This window comes from Semicossyphus pulcher, unplaced genomic scaffold, assembly GCF_022749685.1.
Source record: "Semicossyphus pulcher isolate SPU_LCO1_2020_fin unplaced genomic scaffold, fSemPul1.0.p SCAF_14, whole genome shotgun sequence".
Classification (NCBI taxonomy): Eukaryota; Metazoa; Chordata; class Actinopteri; order Labriformes; family Labridae; genus Semicossyphus; species Semicossyphus pulcher.
The window spans coordinates 22,320,910-22,335,779 of NW_027211648.1; the positions used below are offsets into that span (position 1 = coordinate 22,320,910).

At 38.5% G+C, this 14,870-nt stretch overlaps 1 protein-coding gene across 2 annotated transcripts in view; it reads right to left on the minus strand.

Annotated features, from left to right (window-relative positions):
* The window catches only part of kiaa1109 (KIAA1109 ortholog), a 66,448-nt gene extending 55,901 nt beyond the window's left edge, over positions 1–10,547 (minus strand). For both annotated transcript variants that reach the window (XM_069662534.1, XM_069662533.1), the window contains exons 1-11: positions 10,435–10,547; positions 6,907–7,042; positions 5,861–5,977; positions 4,613–4,691; positions 4,453–4,517; positions 3,980–4,154; positions 3,540–3,621; positions 3,213–3,406; positions 1,830–1,909; positions 616–766; positions 106–262 (exon numbers count right to left, since the gene is read on the minus strand). In XM_069662534.1, coding sequence (XP_069518635.1) covers positions 106–262; positions 616–766; positions 1,830–1,909; positions 3,213–3,406; positions 3,540–3,621; positions 3,980–4,154; positions 4,453–4,517; positions 4,613–4,691; positions 5,861–5,977; positions 6,907–7,012 — 1,206 coding nt within the window. In that variant the 5' untranslated portion in view covers positions 7,013–7,042; positions 10,435–10,547. The remainder of the gene's footprint in view (positions 1–105; positions 263–615; positions 767–1,829; positions 1,910–3,212; positions 3,407–3,539; positions 3,622–3,979; positions 4,155–4,452; positions 4,518–4,612; positions 4,692–5,860; positions 5,978–6,906; positions 7,043–10,434) is intronic.
* Between the last annotated feature and the right edge of the window lie 4,323 nt (positions 10,548–14,870).

Below are 14,870 nucleotides of genomic sequence, written 5' to 3' on the forward strand. Positions count from 1 at the left end.
TAGAGAAGGGGAAAAGCAGGAAGAGGAAGAAGGATCACAGGTTGGCAAGAATACAAGAAAAAGAAGAACAAGAAGAAGGCATACAAAAGCGTGCTCAAGAGTCACCCTGTTTTTGGTAAAAAGCAGATCGATGGTGGCGTCAGCAATGATGTTCATGCGGAGCTCAAAGGCCTGGATCTGCCTGGGTTTTCCTGGCTGGGCAACTTCGGTCACTTTCATGGCCTGGTAGTCAGCAGGAAGAAAGAACTTCCACAGACAGTCTCTGAGAGAAGTGAGAGTTCATGTAAAGGTTAGACTGTATCAGAAAAGCAAATCTCTCCACTAGATGTTTCGGATGGAAATGTTTAAAAGACTCTTGCTTGATCAGAAGAGTACTCATTAACATTGTTTACATTTACGACAAGTTGATAATATGCCATTAAGAACATGTGTAAGACATAATATTGGTACTATGGTAAGGAAAAAGCACATTTAGACCAATTTTTTTTACACAATATAATAATAATAATAATAATAATAATAATAATAATTGAATACCAGCAAGATTTATGATTTCAAGTTGAAATTCTTTGATAAAACAGAGTTTGTGAGTTTTTTTGCACGATCATTACTCACCTCTGACGATCTGCCCAAGGGCCATAGTTAAAGTCAGTCCCTTTTCCACAGACAATGTCCAGACCCCAACATGGAGGCAGGTCCTGAAGCTTATCATCCTCGCTGCACGTCTCTGCTTCCTCCACACCCTCTTGCTCTACGGGCACCAGACCTTTGTACACACACAGAAACATAGTTCAAGCCGTAGGCCCTGACAAGAAATACGTAACAAACACAAAACTGTATTCAAAGCATTACAGTCAATCTTAAAGCTATTTTACTGCAACTTCATCATCATGTAGCCAAAGTCCATTACTCATGCTCATATTTTCTGTTAGCATGTATAATGCTGGGCTGGAGTATAACGCCGGGGACACACCAGACGAGGAAGCGTTGCGAAGCGCCGCGCAACGAAAATCGTGCACGAGCCGGAGCACTTCTGTTCACACCAGACGTGCATTTCTCCGCGCCGGTCGACAAGCACCTCTGCTCCTCAGCTGTCGTTTACTCACATTTGGAGCTGTTTTTTCATCTTGCTCTCTCTCTCCTGCTCTCTCTCTCTATATGCGTGTGTGTTTTGACACGCCACCCCCACCCCCTATAGCCAGCTCACTTTGTGTCTCTCTCTCTTTCTTGTGTGTGCGTGTGCGTGCGTGCGTGTGCGTGTATCTTCATCTCTCTCGCGCTGATTAGATACTGACAAATATGTAAAAGCAGACAACTATAACATCGCATTTGTCAATCGCGGTGTTTTATTTTGAAAATTGTTTTTATTTTGAAAATTGACCGGATTCTCTCGTTGTTTCATGTGTGACTTCCTGCCAAAATCGACGCAATCGCTCGCGGCCTCGCGCAAAAAATAGACCAGACGCCGAAACGATCGCTGCAGGACGTGAGCCGGCCGCGGAGGTGCGCGCCGCGGCTCGTCCGGTGTGAACGACACAATCGGTTAACATTGGCGCCGAAAGGAAACGGGCTCCGCTTCGCGGCTATTCGCGGCGCTTCCGTGTCCGGTGTGTTCCCGGCGTAAGTCAAGGCTAGATGCAGATGCTATGGAAGGTAGTACTGCAGACACCTGTTAAGACATTATTACGACAACCAACGCAGACTTTTGAGACAGAATCAGAGATTTATTGTTTGTGTGTGTGTGTATGTTTACGTGTGTATATGTGTATGTGTTTATGTGTTTATGTGTATATGTCTGTATGTCTGTATGTGTGTGTGAATGAGCGTACCGGGTTCATCCTGGTAATAATAGATGTCAACATCGTTGGACTGCATTACAACAAAGCCTTCACCCATCAGTCTTGGAGGTCTAGATGAAGCCACAAGGTCACAGGTCAGAGGAGATATACATATTTATTGCAGGGTTATTAACTCTGTAGCTGATACTAAACAATTCCAAGGGCAGTCACAGCAGATATGAAGGTGCCTTAAAAGGTACCAAAGCATTATTTAAATGTATTAAACTGCAGTTGAAGTTGAATTGGGTCCATTGTTTGAAAACACTCTCACATTGGCCTTCCTCTCACATATTTTGGCTTCATTCATCAGTGGACATTCCAGTATACCTTTAAGACAAGTCAAGGATTGTTGGAGGTTGAAACCACGGATGGCTTTTTCAGAGGGTACAGTTGCCAAGTTTTTATTGAGAGTGACTCCTCAATCCCTGTGGGTTAATGCTATTTTACTTCCCAGGTCCATTCAATTAACTTAAGTGCAGATAATGGTTTATTTTTTCTCTCTATAATAAAGTTAAGATAAAGCTGCCAAGTGCCAAATTTCAGAGGAGAAAAGGGTATGCCTTATTCAAGCAAGAAAGCAATGCCTAAAATTATCCTTTTTACAGTCCCTCTAAAATGCTGAATATACGCGCAGCAAAGGATATCTAAGATTCTATGAAGTGTTTTGTGCTAAATAGATTTAGTTCTGACAGAAACATAGGTTGAAAAATTATGTTTACAAGTTTCAAACTTAATTTTGAATCATAAATACCAAATTATCAGAGCCTGCTACATTATTCATTCACTTTGGTATTGCTTTCATATGAATGGTAACAGCAAAAACACTACCAGCCTTCAAGATTAATTTTACAGCTATGCTCAAATAACATGAAAAACCATGCAAAAAGATAATAGAAATAGTAATATATAATGATATAATATAAATAAACATAAATATAAATATAAAAATAAATATAATATCATAAAAATATAAATATATTAAAAAAATAAAAATAGTGCATATATGGTAAATGGACTGTACTTATATAGCGCTTTTCTAGTCTTTGTGACCACTCAGAGCTGCTTTTACACTACATATCCCATTCACCCATTCACACACACACATTCATACACTGATGGCAGAGGCTGCTACGTAAAGTGCCCAACTGTCAATCAGTTATCACATTCATACCTGTTGGCTATGCCACCGGGAGCAATTTGGGGTTCAGTGTCTTGCCCAAGGACACTTAGACATGACGACCGACTCTACCACTGAGCCACAGCCGCCCCATATATAATATAATATATATATATATATATATATATATATATATATATATTATATATATATATATATTATATATAGTGCCTCATCAAAAAGTGACTTGAACTTACTCATCATTCTGCATGCCAAGGTAGCGTGGACTTGGAACCAGCATGACACGCACATTCTCCAGCGAGCCTTTGACGATGTGCATGTACTGGTCCAGGTGGCTAGATGGAGGCTTGGTGGCGTATGTCAGGAAGGCGTCCTCGAAGTTCAAACACAGAGTTTGGGGGAGGTGGTGGTTACCAAATGCCAAACGACCCTAAAGGAGAACAAAGACAAAAGCATTAAAGGAACAAGGCATACACAAATTAAATATGCTCTTTCAATTATTAATGGGGGTTTTTTTCCCATCAAGACTTTTAAGAAATGCTTTCCACTGGAATCAAACTCACAGTGCTGATGTTAACTTTGATGACAGGAATGAGGGAGCGCCAAGATGACGTTGGGTCTGGACTCTCTGATTTGATGTTCACACTTTAAAGTAGCATAACAGTAACATTCAGTCAGAAAATATTTTATTAGTGCTAAATTTTCATTTGGTTCAAGGAATTTGGCTGACAGTGGAAAATTACATCAATCATATCTGGTTGGAAATTGTTGATGCTGCTTAAATGTGAGAATTATTTTGCAGAAAACATTTATACAATTATATTTTTACATCATCATCAGTTAAGACAACAGCAGAAGCTCCTGCAGTACTCAACAATGACGAGACTATGGTAATCAAATTATAATTTAAGTTACCACTTCTTAACAAACTTCAATGTTGAATTTCCACAACAGTTACCTCAACATAAAAAGGAAAACTGTTGGATGTTACCCTTAGCAGTACCTTTCTAGGGTCTTGTTTCTGTCCTCTCGTCCCCTCTCTTCATCTTTTTTGGGTGTTATAAGTGTTGGTTCCAGTCCGAAGGTCTCCTGCAGTCTGGCGTAGAGGTCAGTCCGATTGTAGACGTGAAACTCAAAGCCATTAACTGTCACGTAAAGCCTGGTCTCTGCCTTGGGGTCTAACGACAAGACAAAGACAGGAAACTCAGAGCTCATTTTGATATTTCCTTTCATGACTGGTATATTTTAAAAGCTGTTGCTTCTTTACAATATGGCTTTACAATATGAAACAATATTAAAACCTATAACAAAATGCTAACAGATGAACATTCGCCCCTCAAGAACATATTATTTTTCATTATCCGTAGTGGAGTGATATATTCATTACATTAGAAAACCACTTTTAATTCTGCAAAATTGTATTAATTTTATTTTCTAAAGTATCCTTCTATGGAAACACATTTCTACTCTACTCACCATGCTGTTTCTGTTTAGGGTTATACATTTTCCACCAACGAAATATGAGGAAGCCATCCTGTATCCTGTAAGACAAAAACAAATAGATAAATCAGTAATCGAGCTATGAGGTAATAAGGGAACAGAGGAGAAGCAAACAATGCAGCAAAGGTCCGGTTACCTGATGGACATGTCTTGGTTGATGAAGTAGACATCTCTGAACATGACTTTCCCTGATAGTACGGAGAAGGAAAATGAGCCTGTGGAGGGGTCAGACACATTTTGTGTTAAACACAAAAGTATGCTATTTTCATAATATAAAGCTACATGATTACAGTTTACAAAAGCAAGTGTAAATGTTTTTGATTCAAGCCAACAACCCAGCTAAATAAAATACTAAACAAACACTGTGATAGAGATGTGTAAACTCTGGTAAAATAAAGAGACAATTTTATCACTTTTTTTCTCTCTTATTATTGAGAGGGAAAAAAACCTTAATTAGGATGTAATTGTACAACAAGTAGGTCAGAGCCTGTGACTGAACAAAAAAGCTGAACATGATTATCCAGTACAAATTCTTTTCAGCACATAACCTGTCTTTCTCTCTTTCAATTACTGCATGCCAAGGGAGTGACAACACCTGAGAGGTTCAACTATAATTATCTCAACTGACACTCATGTTTATGGTATTTTTGACTTTTCCTCCGGAAACACAGGATGTGCAACTCAGCTCGCTCAGAAACTTGTGTTTCGCCTATGAATCCATCCAGGAATGTTTACTCAACCCTGGCCTGGTGATGAAGAGACATAGATGTAAGTGTGTGCTGTTTGCTGCAAAGGTTTTACTGTGATGTTTCTGTATATTTCTAAATTTGTGTGCACTAATGAGGCTTTTTGTAAATACGCCTGGAAAGACACAACCTATTTAGATAGAACCCCAAAAAGAAACTTAATGCTGCGGTTGCCATAATTAATGCACTCCCTATTTAATCATATTCTATTAGCTGCAAGTTGGGGTAAATAAACTGCTCTGACTTTGTCAATCACTGATAAAATGTAACATTACAAAGTAGGCATAACTATGTCATGTTCTGGCTTGGTTAATTTTGAAGTGTACAGTATGACGGAGAAGATCTACTCTTTACTAAAGAAACTGCTGTTTGAGAGGAACTTATCACCAAAATGAAGGCAGAGTTACATTTCAATACATGCCTCAAGGTGCTTTATAAATTCAGTTCTGTGTCATTTATGTAAAGAAATTCAATCTGCTGTTGGTTGCGGTTTGCTGCAGAGACTCTATGGAGATAATCACTGAGAGAAGCTGGCTCATCATGAAATATTCAGCAGACTGAGTTAACGCCTTGAACTGACGGCTTTGGCAGCTTCCTCTCTATTCATCACTGTGTAACAGAGCTCCTAATGCACATACCAATATGAATGTAGCCATCCTTGTAGAGTCTGTTGATGATGAGGGTGAGGATGAGGCCAATGTTGCGGGAGTTGTAATATGTTAAGTAGATGATCCATCCACATGAGAGTATGGTGGCTGAAAGGAAAAGCCCAATATGGTCAGGTTTGTTAATACAAGGAATAATATGAGACAATAAAGATTGGAATATTTTCTGGTGTTTTTAATAGTTTGTCTAAATCACTGATGTAAGCTCATACAAAATAAGCCTATACCTTTAAATAAATAAAACTAATATAGAAATGTAAATAGATTTAATATTGTAACTTCCTTTCTTTCATATCTAAGCTGACAGCCTGGTTTTACTGCTCCAATTTGGATAGCAGTTTGGATATGTTTTCCTTTCCTTTTCCTTTAACTAAATAAAACTGCAATAAAATATAAAGACAGTCAGTGGATTAAAGAATCAAATAGCAAATAGGCCTATTATCTAAAAAGAACCATGTACAATATTAAATGTACATATTACAATTTAATGGATTGTACCAAAGCTTAAAACCAATTTTCTTTTGCATGTGTTTGGCAGGTCCCATTTTCAACATCCCCACAATGTTAGAACAGAACAAACAATGCAAAGCACACAACAAAAAAGTTACACAGTGTAGTAAATCAGTATAGTACAGCAGCTGCAGGACTGTACAGTACAGTAGTACACACACACACACACACACACACACACACACACACACACACACACACACACACACACACGCACACACACACACGCACACACACACACACACACACACACACACACACACACACACCAACAAATGTACCAAACATGTCAAAAATGTTAAATTATGTAAGAATTAAACAAATAAAAGTATTCCAAAATAATTAAGACCAAAGGAAAAGATAGCACATCACCTTGGAAACTGCAAAGACACTAAAATGCTACTTGATCCAGTGCTGACAGGTTTGTACTTTTCATGTGACAGGTTCCTTGAAGTCTCAAGGAAATATCCATTGATCTGGATATCTTTTCCCCAGTGCAGACTACTTACCAACAAGGAGCCAAATGAAGTTTGAGTTGTGCTTGTTGAGAAAGTCATCCAGATCCACAAAGCTGGGGAAGGTGCTTTCATTGTTTTTGGCAACAGTCCCATCCATGGCTATAGGCTCTCAGGCTGATGTCTAAAACTGCAACAGAGACATATCAATTTACTTTAATATTAAGTCTTACTATTGAATTTTACATCGAAATAGTGACAGAGATCTGAAAGGTTAAGAAATAAAAAAGGGGGGGGGTGATTTGTTACAATTATACATACTAAAACGTAATTGTAAAAAATTGTAAAGAATCAAAACAACTCTTAAAATGAATGATTATATAGAATACCAATAATCGTTCCAAGTAATGATGTAAATTTAAAGCCCCAGTAAGGAGTTTTTTGCTGGTTATGAACAGACTAAAATCAATTCTGATTACTCTATATGACCTACAAAACTGCTGGCAGAGGGCAGGTGTCAGACAAAGCGATTAACTTCACGCTGCCTTTGTTCACATTTTCCAGGGAAAACATTTAAAGTGAACGTTAAAAAAAGCAGAGTGCGATTTTTTGTTAAAAACCACCACTTTAGCATATACAGGACAAAATCATCAAAGAGATAAGATGTGCGGCTTTGTACACAGGAGCCGCCAAAATCAACACAAACCTAAAGTTCCTCACAGGAGCTTTAATCCATTTCGTACTTATTACTTACTTACTACTACTTAAAGGAGAAGTTTGGTATTTTATACCTGGGCCCTATTTTTTTAAATTTGGGCGTCAAAATGACTCGTCGGAACAAAAACTTTTGGAATCGGTCCAGTAGATGGCCTTCGCATTTGTAAAAATAGGGCCCAGGTTTAAAAATACCGAGCTTCTCCTTTAATAGATCACCAAAAGCATAAAATACATAATACTGGCTTTTTTATGATGAAAGATTTTTTTATTTAATTTAGATTTTTGAATCCTAATTATTATAGAATATGTCACTCAAAACTACTGCTCCCACTCTGCCAGTCAGTATACTCATATTAGCAGGACAATAAAACAGGACACCCCAATCCCCAGTAATATGACCAAAGTCTGAGCATTAAGGTTGTTTGAAGAAATATTCTTGCTATGCGTAACACCTCATGTGATCATAATCAGCTGTATGTGTAGCTGCTTGGCATGTCATGAGGATATAGGCTATGTTTGGTGACCTGGACTTTGTTTCTACAGAAGAGATTATTTTATTTTGTTTGTGTGTCGGGGGGCTTGCAGAAGGGTAAGTGTATTCTATGATGTCATGAGTTATTCTAGCTTTGTTGGTTTGAGATTTGTGTTTCGGTGATCAGATGTTGTTTCCTGTTTTGCTCTGTCACTTTGTCTCCTGTTGTCATTAGTTCTTGTTTTTTAGTTTCGTATTTAGTTTATTCTGTGTTCTTGTCAAGATTTATTCTTGTTTAGTTAGTATTTCATTTGTGTTTCATTGGTTAGATCATTTCCTGTTTTAGTTTGTCACCTTGTCTCTTGTGTTGGTCCACTTCCTGCCTTTGTGTTTCCCGCTTGTTTGATTATGTGCCCTGCCCTTATTGTTTTCACCTGCCCCTTGACTGTCTCACCTGTGTCTGATTAGCCTCTACTCCTTGTTTATTTGGTCTTTGTGCTAGTTCATTGCCGTGTTATCTGTGGAACTTTTTTCATCCTGACCTGTTAACCTGTTGACCTGTCGTCTTCCTGTGGATTTACCTGTTTCCTTGTGGCTCCCTGTGAGTGTTACCTGTTGGTTCTTTTTTCCTTTGGATTTATTTTACCTGGACACTTTTCTAAGTAAGCCTTTGTTGTTCTGCCTTGTTTTTTGCCTTTAGTTCATTAAACCTAAATTTCAAGTCTGCATCTGGGTCCTTAACATTTTTTTATTTTGAACATTAAATCATGACATTCTGATCTCAGTCAGCCCATGCTTAGGAGTCAAAAGCCTGAATTCTGCCACCCACACACACACACACACACTGTTTGGTTTGTTTAAGAGCCTACATCAAACAAGCTAGCAGTCAAATACTTATTTAGGTGGACAGCCCAACTTAAAAGAACTAAAACAGCATGTAATACTTTTTAAAATACTAAGCACAAATACTTCACCTTAATTTTACCTGGAATGTGTATGTGTGCCAATTACTACATCCCACCTAACTGTTAGATAATTAATATAATGATAAAGATATTTCTGTCAGGCAATTTCAGGTTTTGAGTAATACTCTACCTGAGCTATGATATGAGCACAGATTATGCTGCTATTCCAGAAAGAGTACTAGTTCTAGCCTGTCAGTGACTCATCACAGTTACCTGTAACCTGAGAGTTTTCAGTTTTATTTCAGAAGTGAAAGAGGGGGGAAATTCTGTTAGCTTAAGCACCCACCGATGTTTCTTAGTTAGCCACACAGCTCTTCACAAACGTTTTCATGGTATCCTCCTACACACATTACACATACATTAGACCAAAACGCTGCATTTATCAACACACCTCATTAGAACAGTTTCCTGTGATATTATCATTCAAGACATAACATGGGGCAAGGAAACATACATCTCAACAGTCACTTATGCTACATACTAGAGAATTAAAATAAAACATGATAGTCAGTCAACCAAGGCACAAGCAGACTTAAACACAAACTATCACAACATTTAGTGCAATTGCTATCTTATATCTTCTTATCTTAATAAAGAATTATCAAATCTTATTGTTCCAAGTACAACCATTTTCAAAATCAATAGGAAGAACTAAATAGATGTTCAGAAGTACAATACTAGTATGTTTGGGCAAGCTACAATAATCATCTTGCAGTTAACTTAAATCTGACCTAGCTTCTCAGCAAAACACTTATGGTTGATGATCTGAGACAGTGCTGAAGATGTTTAAGGACATTAGGGATATGAGAGATTCACAAAGCAGCAGTTTAATTTAATTCAAGCTACCGGTATACACTTGTCCAAGAACTTTTGATTCTGTTTTGGTGTTTTACGTTGCGTTACGTCAAACACAATAAAAACAACGAACGAAAGGGGAAGTTAGAGAGGGTACTGTCTATGGCTTTGTTTACATATTGAAGTGGCAGAGCTACCGTCGACACAGCTTTCTGTTTCGATATAACGATGTGTTGAATAAAAGTTAAACATCGACCAGCGTATGACATTTGAAAAATGAAATATTCACTTCCCGTCTGATTAAATCTGACCGAGCTAACGTTAGCTAATCCCATGTCTTTAGTCCTGAGCGTTATCCTCAGCATTACAAAGAACTATTGCTAACGTATTCAATTTTTGAGCGTTTGTAATGTCACTTGAAGAGGCTGATGACCTGTCCAATACAGCCAGCCAGCTTCTTGGTAAATGACGCTTTAGCTCGAGGATAATGCAGTTATTAAGCTAACAGCTAAATATCATAACGTTAGCACTTCGGTTAGCTAGTAAGGTAATGACAGCAGGCCGCACCCTATACCTTCTCTTTTATTAAACTGTTAAAACAATAAAACAAATCAATTAGTGACCTCTAATTACCTTAATTTCCGCGATAAAGCATGTGGTTTCATCTTTGATCCAGTTATCTAGGAGATGAAGTCCTTTAGTCGTGTCAGACATGGGTACTGCTAGCATCCTCTGATGAATATTTACCTGGCAGGCGGCTAAGTAACATCTCTTCCTGTTCTGTCGAAAACAGTCACTTCATCGACCAATAGGGAAAATGTAAAGTCAATGACTAACCAATTACAGGAAAGCGCGAGCACAGCCACACACATAAATGACAGTTATTCTGTCCAATCAACGTGCATGATTTTGTACTAGTAGGCGTGATTTGAATCCACAACAGAGGCTAAATGATTAAGACTTTACGTATATTGTTTGTTAATTTCAAGTTTATCAAAATTTTCTGTTTACTATAGTTTTCCAGAACATGACGGAAAAACAGCATTATAATATGAAAACTGAAAGACCAACAACTGTAGAAATGTATACAAGCATCAAGTTTATTTATAAAGCACCATTCATACATAGAGCAATGCAAAGTGCTTTACACAGTTAAAACAGAGCATTAAGAACATTAAGAGCTTTAAATGAAATATGACATTAGGGACGAATAACACATTACAAAATACATTATCAAAATAAAAGAAAGCACAAAAAACAAAGTAAAGAGCAAAGAATTAATGGTTGTTTATCAGCCTATTATATCTCATGTTAAATCTATTACAATTTTTTTTTCAAGGTAACATGCATTCCTTTATTGAGAGCATAAGAAAAAATGCATTTGCTGAATTCAATTTTAATTTGTCTAAGTAAAACAAGGCCAATTGCAAGTGTAAAAAAAGGCAAATAATTTTGTTTTAAAAGTTGTGGTTGTTAAATAAACATTTACTTTCCACTGTCATTACAATTATAAAAATACAGGCCGAGAGCCAGGTCCAGCCCTGGCTCTCCCAGTCCACTCCTAACTCAGGACCATTTGGTCTTGGTGGCCCAAGAACCCAATTTTTACTCCCTGCCAAATTTCATACCTTTAAGACTACTTGTGCAAATAGTAACTTCATTTGTGCAAGGACATCATGTAGCCAAAAGCATCTTTCAGAAAAGGGGTTTTTGGGCCCCCAAGACCAAACGGCCTTGAGTTGGGAGTGTTCGTTATCTTGTAATGACCCAAGGGACATAGGCTAACAGAAAGTAATAGTGAAAAAAGGTAGCAAAAAACATCCTGAGGGCTGGACCTGGCTCCTGGCCTAATATAGCATATCAAGAGACTTCTATAACTAGTTTTCTTTCCTGCTGTAATATTAAAACACAAAAAATTGATCAAGGCATCAAAACCAGCACTTTATAAGCGGCCTGTTGTACATTCTGTCCATTTACATTTCACATTTTTCTTCAGATATCTGCAAAAATACTGTTCAATGAATACAAGACCAAGAATGTGTTGTAAATGTATGGAAAAATATAGTTTGGTCCCAAAAAAAAACATTGAATATTTTAAAATCATATGTATTGGTTAGGATTTGCACAGTCTGTAAAAGCAGGTGTGCCTAAGCTGTGTGATGTAGGTCACTTAAACAAAGTAATGCTTTGAGTTAAACGTTAATGCTAGCATGTCAAAATGCTCTCAAAGACAATACTACCATACTAAATACTAATTTACTGGGTATTATTACCAGATTCACCATCCCAATTGAGTGGGTAAGCATGCTAACATTTATCAATTAATGAACACAAAGTAAAGTTGAGGCTAATGGGAAGGTCATCAGCATTGGGTAATGAACTTTTTGTACAAATCAGCACTTGGTGAAAAGTTGGGGGTCAGACTTATTAAAATATCTTGGTGATTCACAAAATGTAACTAGAATCATGATCTTGAAACCACAAATGTTCTAAATTGTGTACTAATAAGTAATTGTTTAATTCACAGGATAATTCTGGGGAATCTAAATGTATGTACAAAATGTCATGTCAATCCAATCCAATAGTCCTTGAGATACACTGCTCAAAAAATTAAGGGAACACTTAGATCAAACATCAGATCTTGATGAACGAAAAATTCAAGTGGAAAATCTTTACTGATGTACATTGTATAATTTCTCGAGAACAAAATTATGTAACAACGGTCAATGGAAACTAAAATCATCAGTCCATTGAGGGTTGGATTCAAAATAACACCCAAAATCAGAGTCAAAAATTGATCCTGATAAGTCGGCGGATGGTGTCCTGGGGGATCTCCTCCCAGACCTGGATCAGGGCATCAGTGAGCTCCTGGACAGTCTGTGGCGGTACTTGGCGGGGTCTGATGCACCGATACATAATGTCCCATGGGTGCTCAGTTGGATTTAGGTCAGGGGAACGAGAGGGCCAGTCAATGGCATTAGATCCTTCGTCATCCAGGAACTGCCTACACACTCTGGCCACATGAGGCCAGGCATTGTCCTGCACCAGGAGGATCCCAGGGCTCACTGCACCACCATAAGGTCTAACAATTGCTAGGATGATTTCATCCCGGTACCTAAGAGCAGTCAGGGTACCATTGGCTATGACAAGGAGGTCTGTGTGGCCCTCCAAGGAAATGCCTCCCCAGACCATCACTGACCCACCGCCAAACCAGTCATGCTGGATGATGTTACAGGCAGCATAACGTTCACCACGTTATCTCCAGACTCTTTGACGTCTGTCACACGTGCTCAGTGTGAACCTGCTCTCATCTGTGAAGATAACGGGGCGCCAATGGCAGACCTGCCAATTCTGGTGTTCTCTGGCAAATGCTAATGAAGCTGCACGGTGCTGGGCTGTAAACACGGGTCCCATTAGAGGACGTCGGGCCTTCATGCCACCCTTATGTCACCCTCATGGAGTCTGTTTCTGACAGTTTGGTCAGAAACATGCAAGCCAGTAGCCTGCTGGAGGTCATTTTGTAGGGCTCTGGCAGTGCTCCTCCTGTTCCTCCTCGCACAAAGTGGCAAATATCGGTTCTGCTGCTGGGTTGATGCCCTTCTACGGCCCTGTCCAGCTCTCCTCGTGTAACAAGTCTCCTGGTACCTCCTCCATGCTCTTGAGACTGTGCTGGGAGAAACAGCAAACCTTCTTGCAACCGTACGTATGGATGTGCCATCCTGGAGGAGCTGGACTGCAGGTACCGCCTCATGCTATCAGTAGTGACAAGGACACTAGCAGAACACAAAACTAAAGAAGAATCAGTCAGGAAGTATCAGGAGAGAGCAACTGTCTGTGGCCACCACATGCAAAACCATTCCCTTTCTGGGTGTTGTCTTGCTTTTGCCTCTCCATTGCACCTGTTGTCTCTTTAATTTGCACCATAGCAGGTGAAATTGATTCACAATCACTTGTGCTTCCTAAATGGACGGATTGATATCCCATAAGTTTAACTGACTTGGTATTATAATGTGACGATTAAGTGTTCCCTTCATTGTTTTGTATTGCCACCATGGAAGTTAATTTAATTTTAAGTCTGCTTTGTTTTTTGTTTTTGCCTTTGAGCAGTTTCTACAGCTACACCTCTGCAATAATAGATCCTTTGAATTTTTAGCTCATTTTATTAATAGTGCATTGAAGAAAGAAATTTGATCTCAACTTCAGTTATTTTCTGGTAACAACAAGGAAAGAAGAAATAAACATAAAGCCACTTGACCTCCTGTTCCATTCACAAACAATGTCAAGAACCAGAAACAGTTACAGGGACAATATCAAGCTCTTTGTTACCTCTAAGAATTGCCAGAACTCTAGGGTCCTGTTTAATGGAGGAGGCTGTTGTCATGCCCTCCTCCAGTCACAACAACAAAGCCTCCCCAAAGAACACGTAGGAGTCCTTTTACTGAAAAGGTGCCAAACACGAGGCTCAAAGCTTTTCCCTGCCAATCAAGCATTCCCCTCAAGACCAACCTATTTTGGCTGTGGCTTTTAAAGAAGCCAAATCTTACATTAATTATTTTTTCTGTCTTGTGAATGTTTCGCCATTTATTCCTGAAGGAGGTCCTTTGTACAGCTACTGAAGATATTTCATTTGTATTTAACAGCTCCTTCACCTCATGTTCATTCCCCTCATTTTAAATATGCATTCCAAGGTCCTCTGAAGGACCCCTAATTATAATTTTCTTGCTTGAGGCAAATATAGACAGGCTACAGTCTTCGAGCTGATTTTTTTCACCGTTTTTCAGTTTTCTTACATATATCCTTTACGATTAACCACATCTCAGACTCACTCCAGAGGAAGATAGACTTTTTTTGTTGTGTGAACTAGATTAACTTGAGAATTAGGTTTTTTTTTTTCATTTGGTTGTCTTGTCTATAATGACGTATGTGACATACTTTTTAGTGAAATACCCTTAATTTATGTTGACTTCTTTCAGCTGAAAGACTGACTTGTTCTAATAAAAAACATGTTTTCTAGGGAGATTTTATTTGCAAACCCCCGGAAGAGAAGGCAGAATATTTTGTTTAAGGCT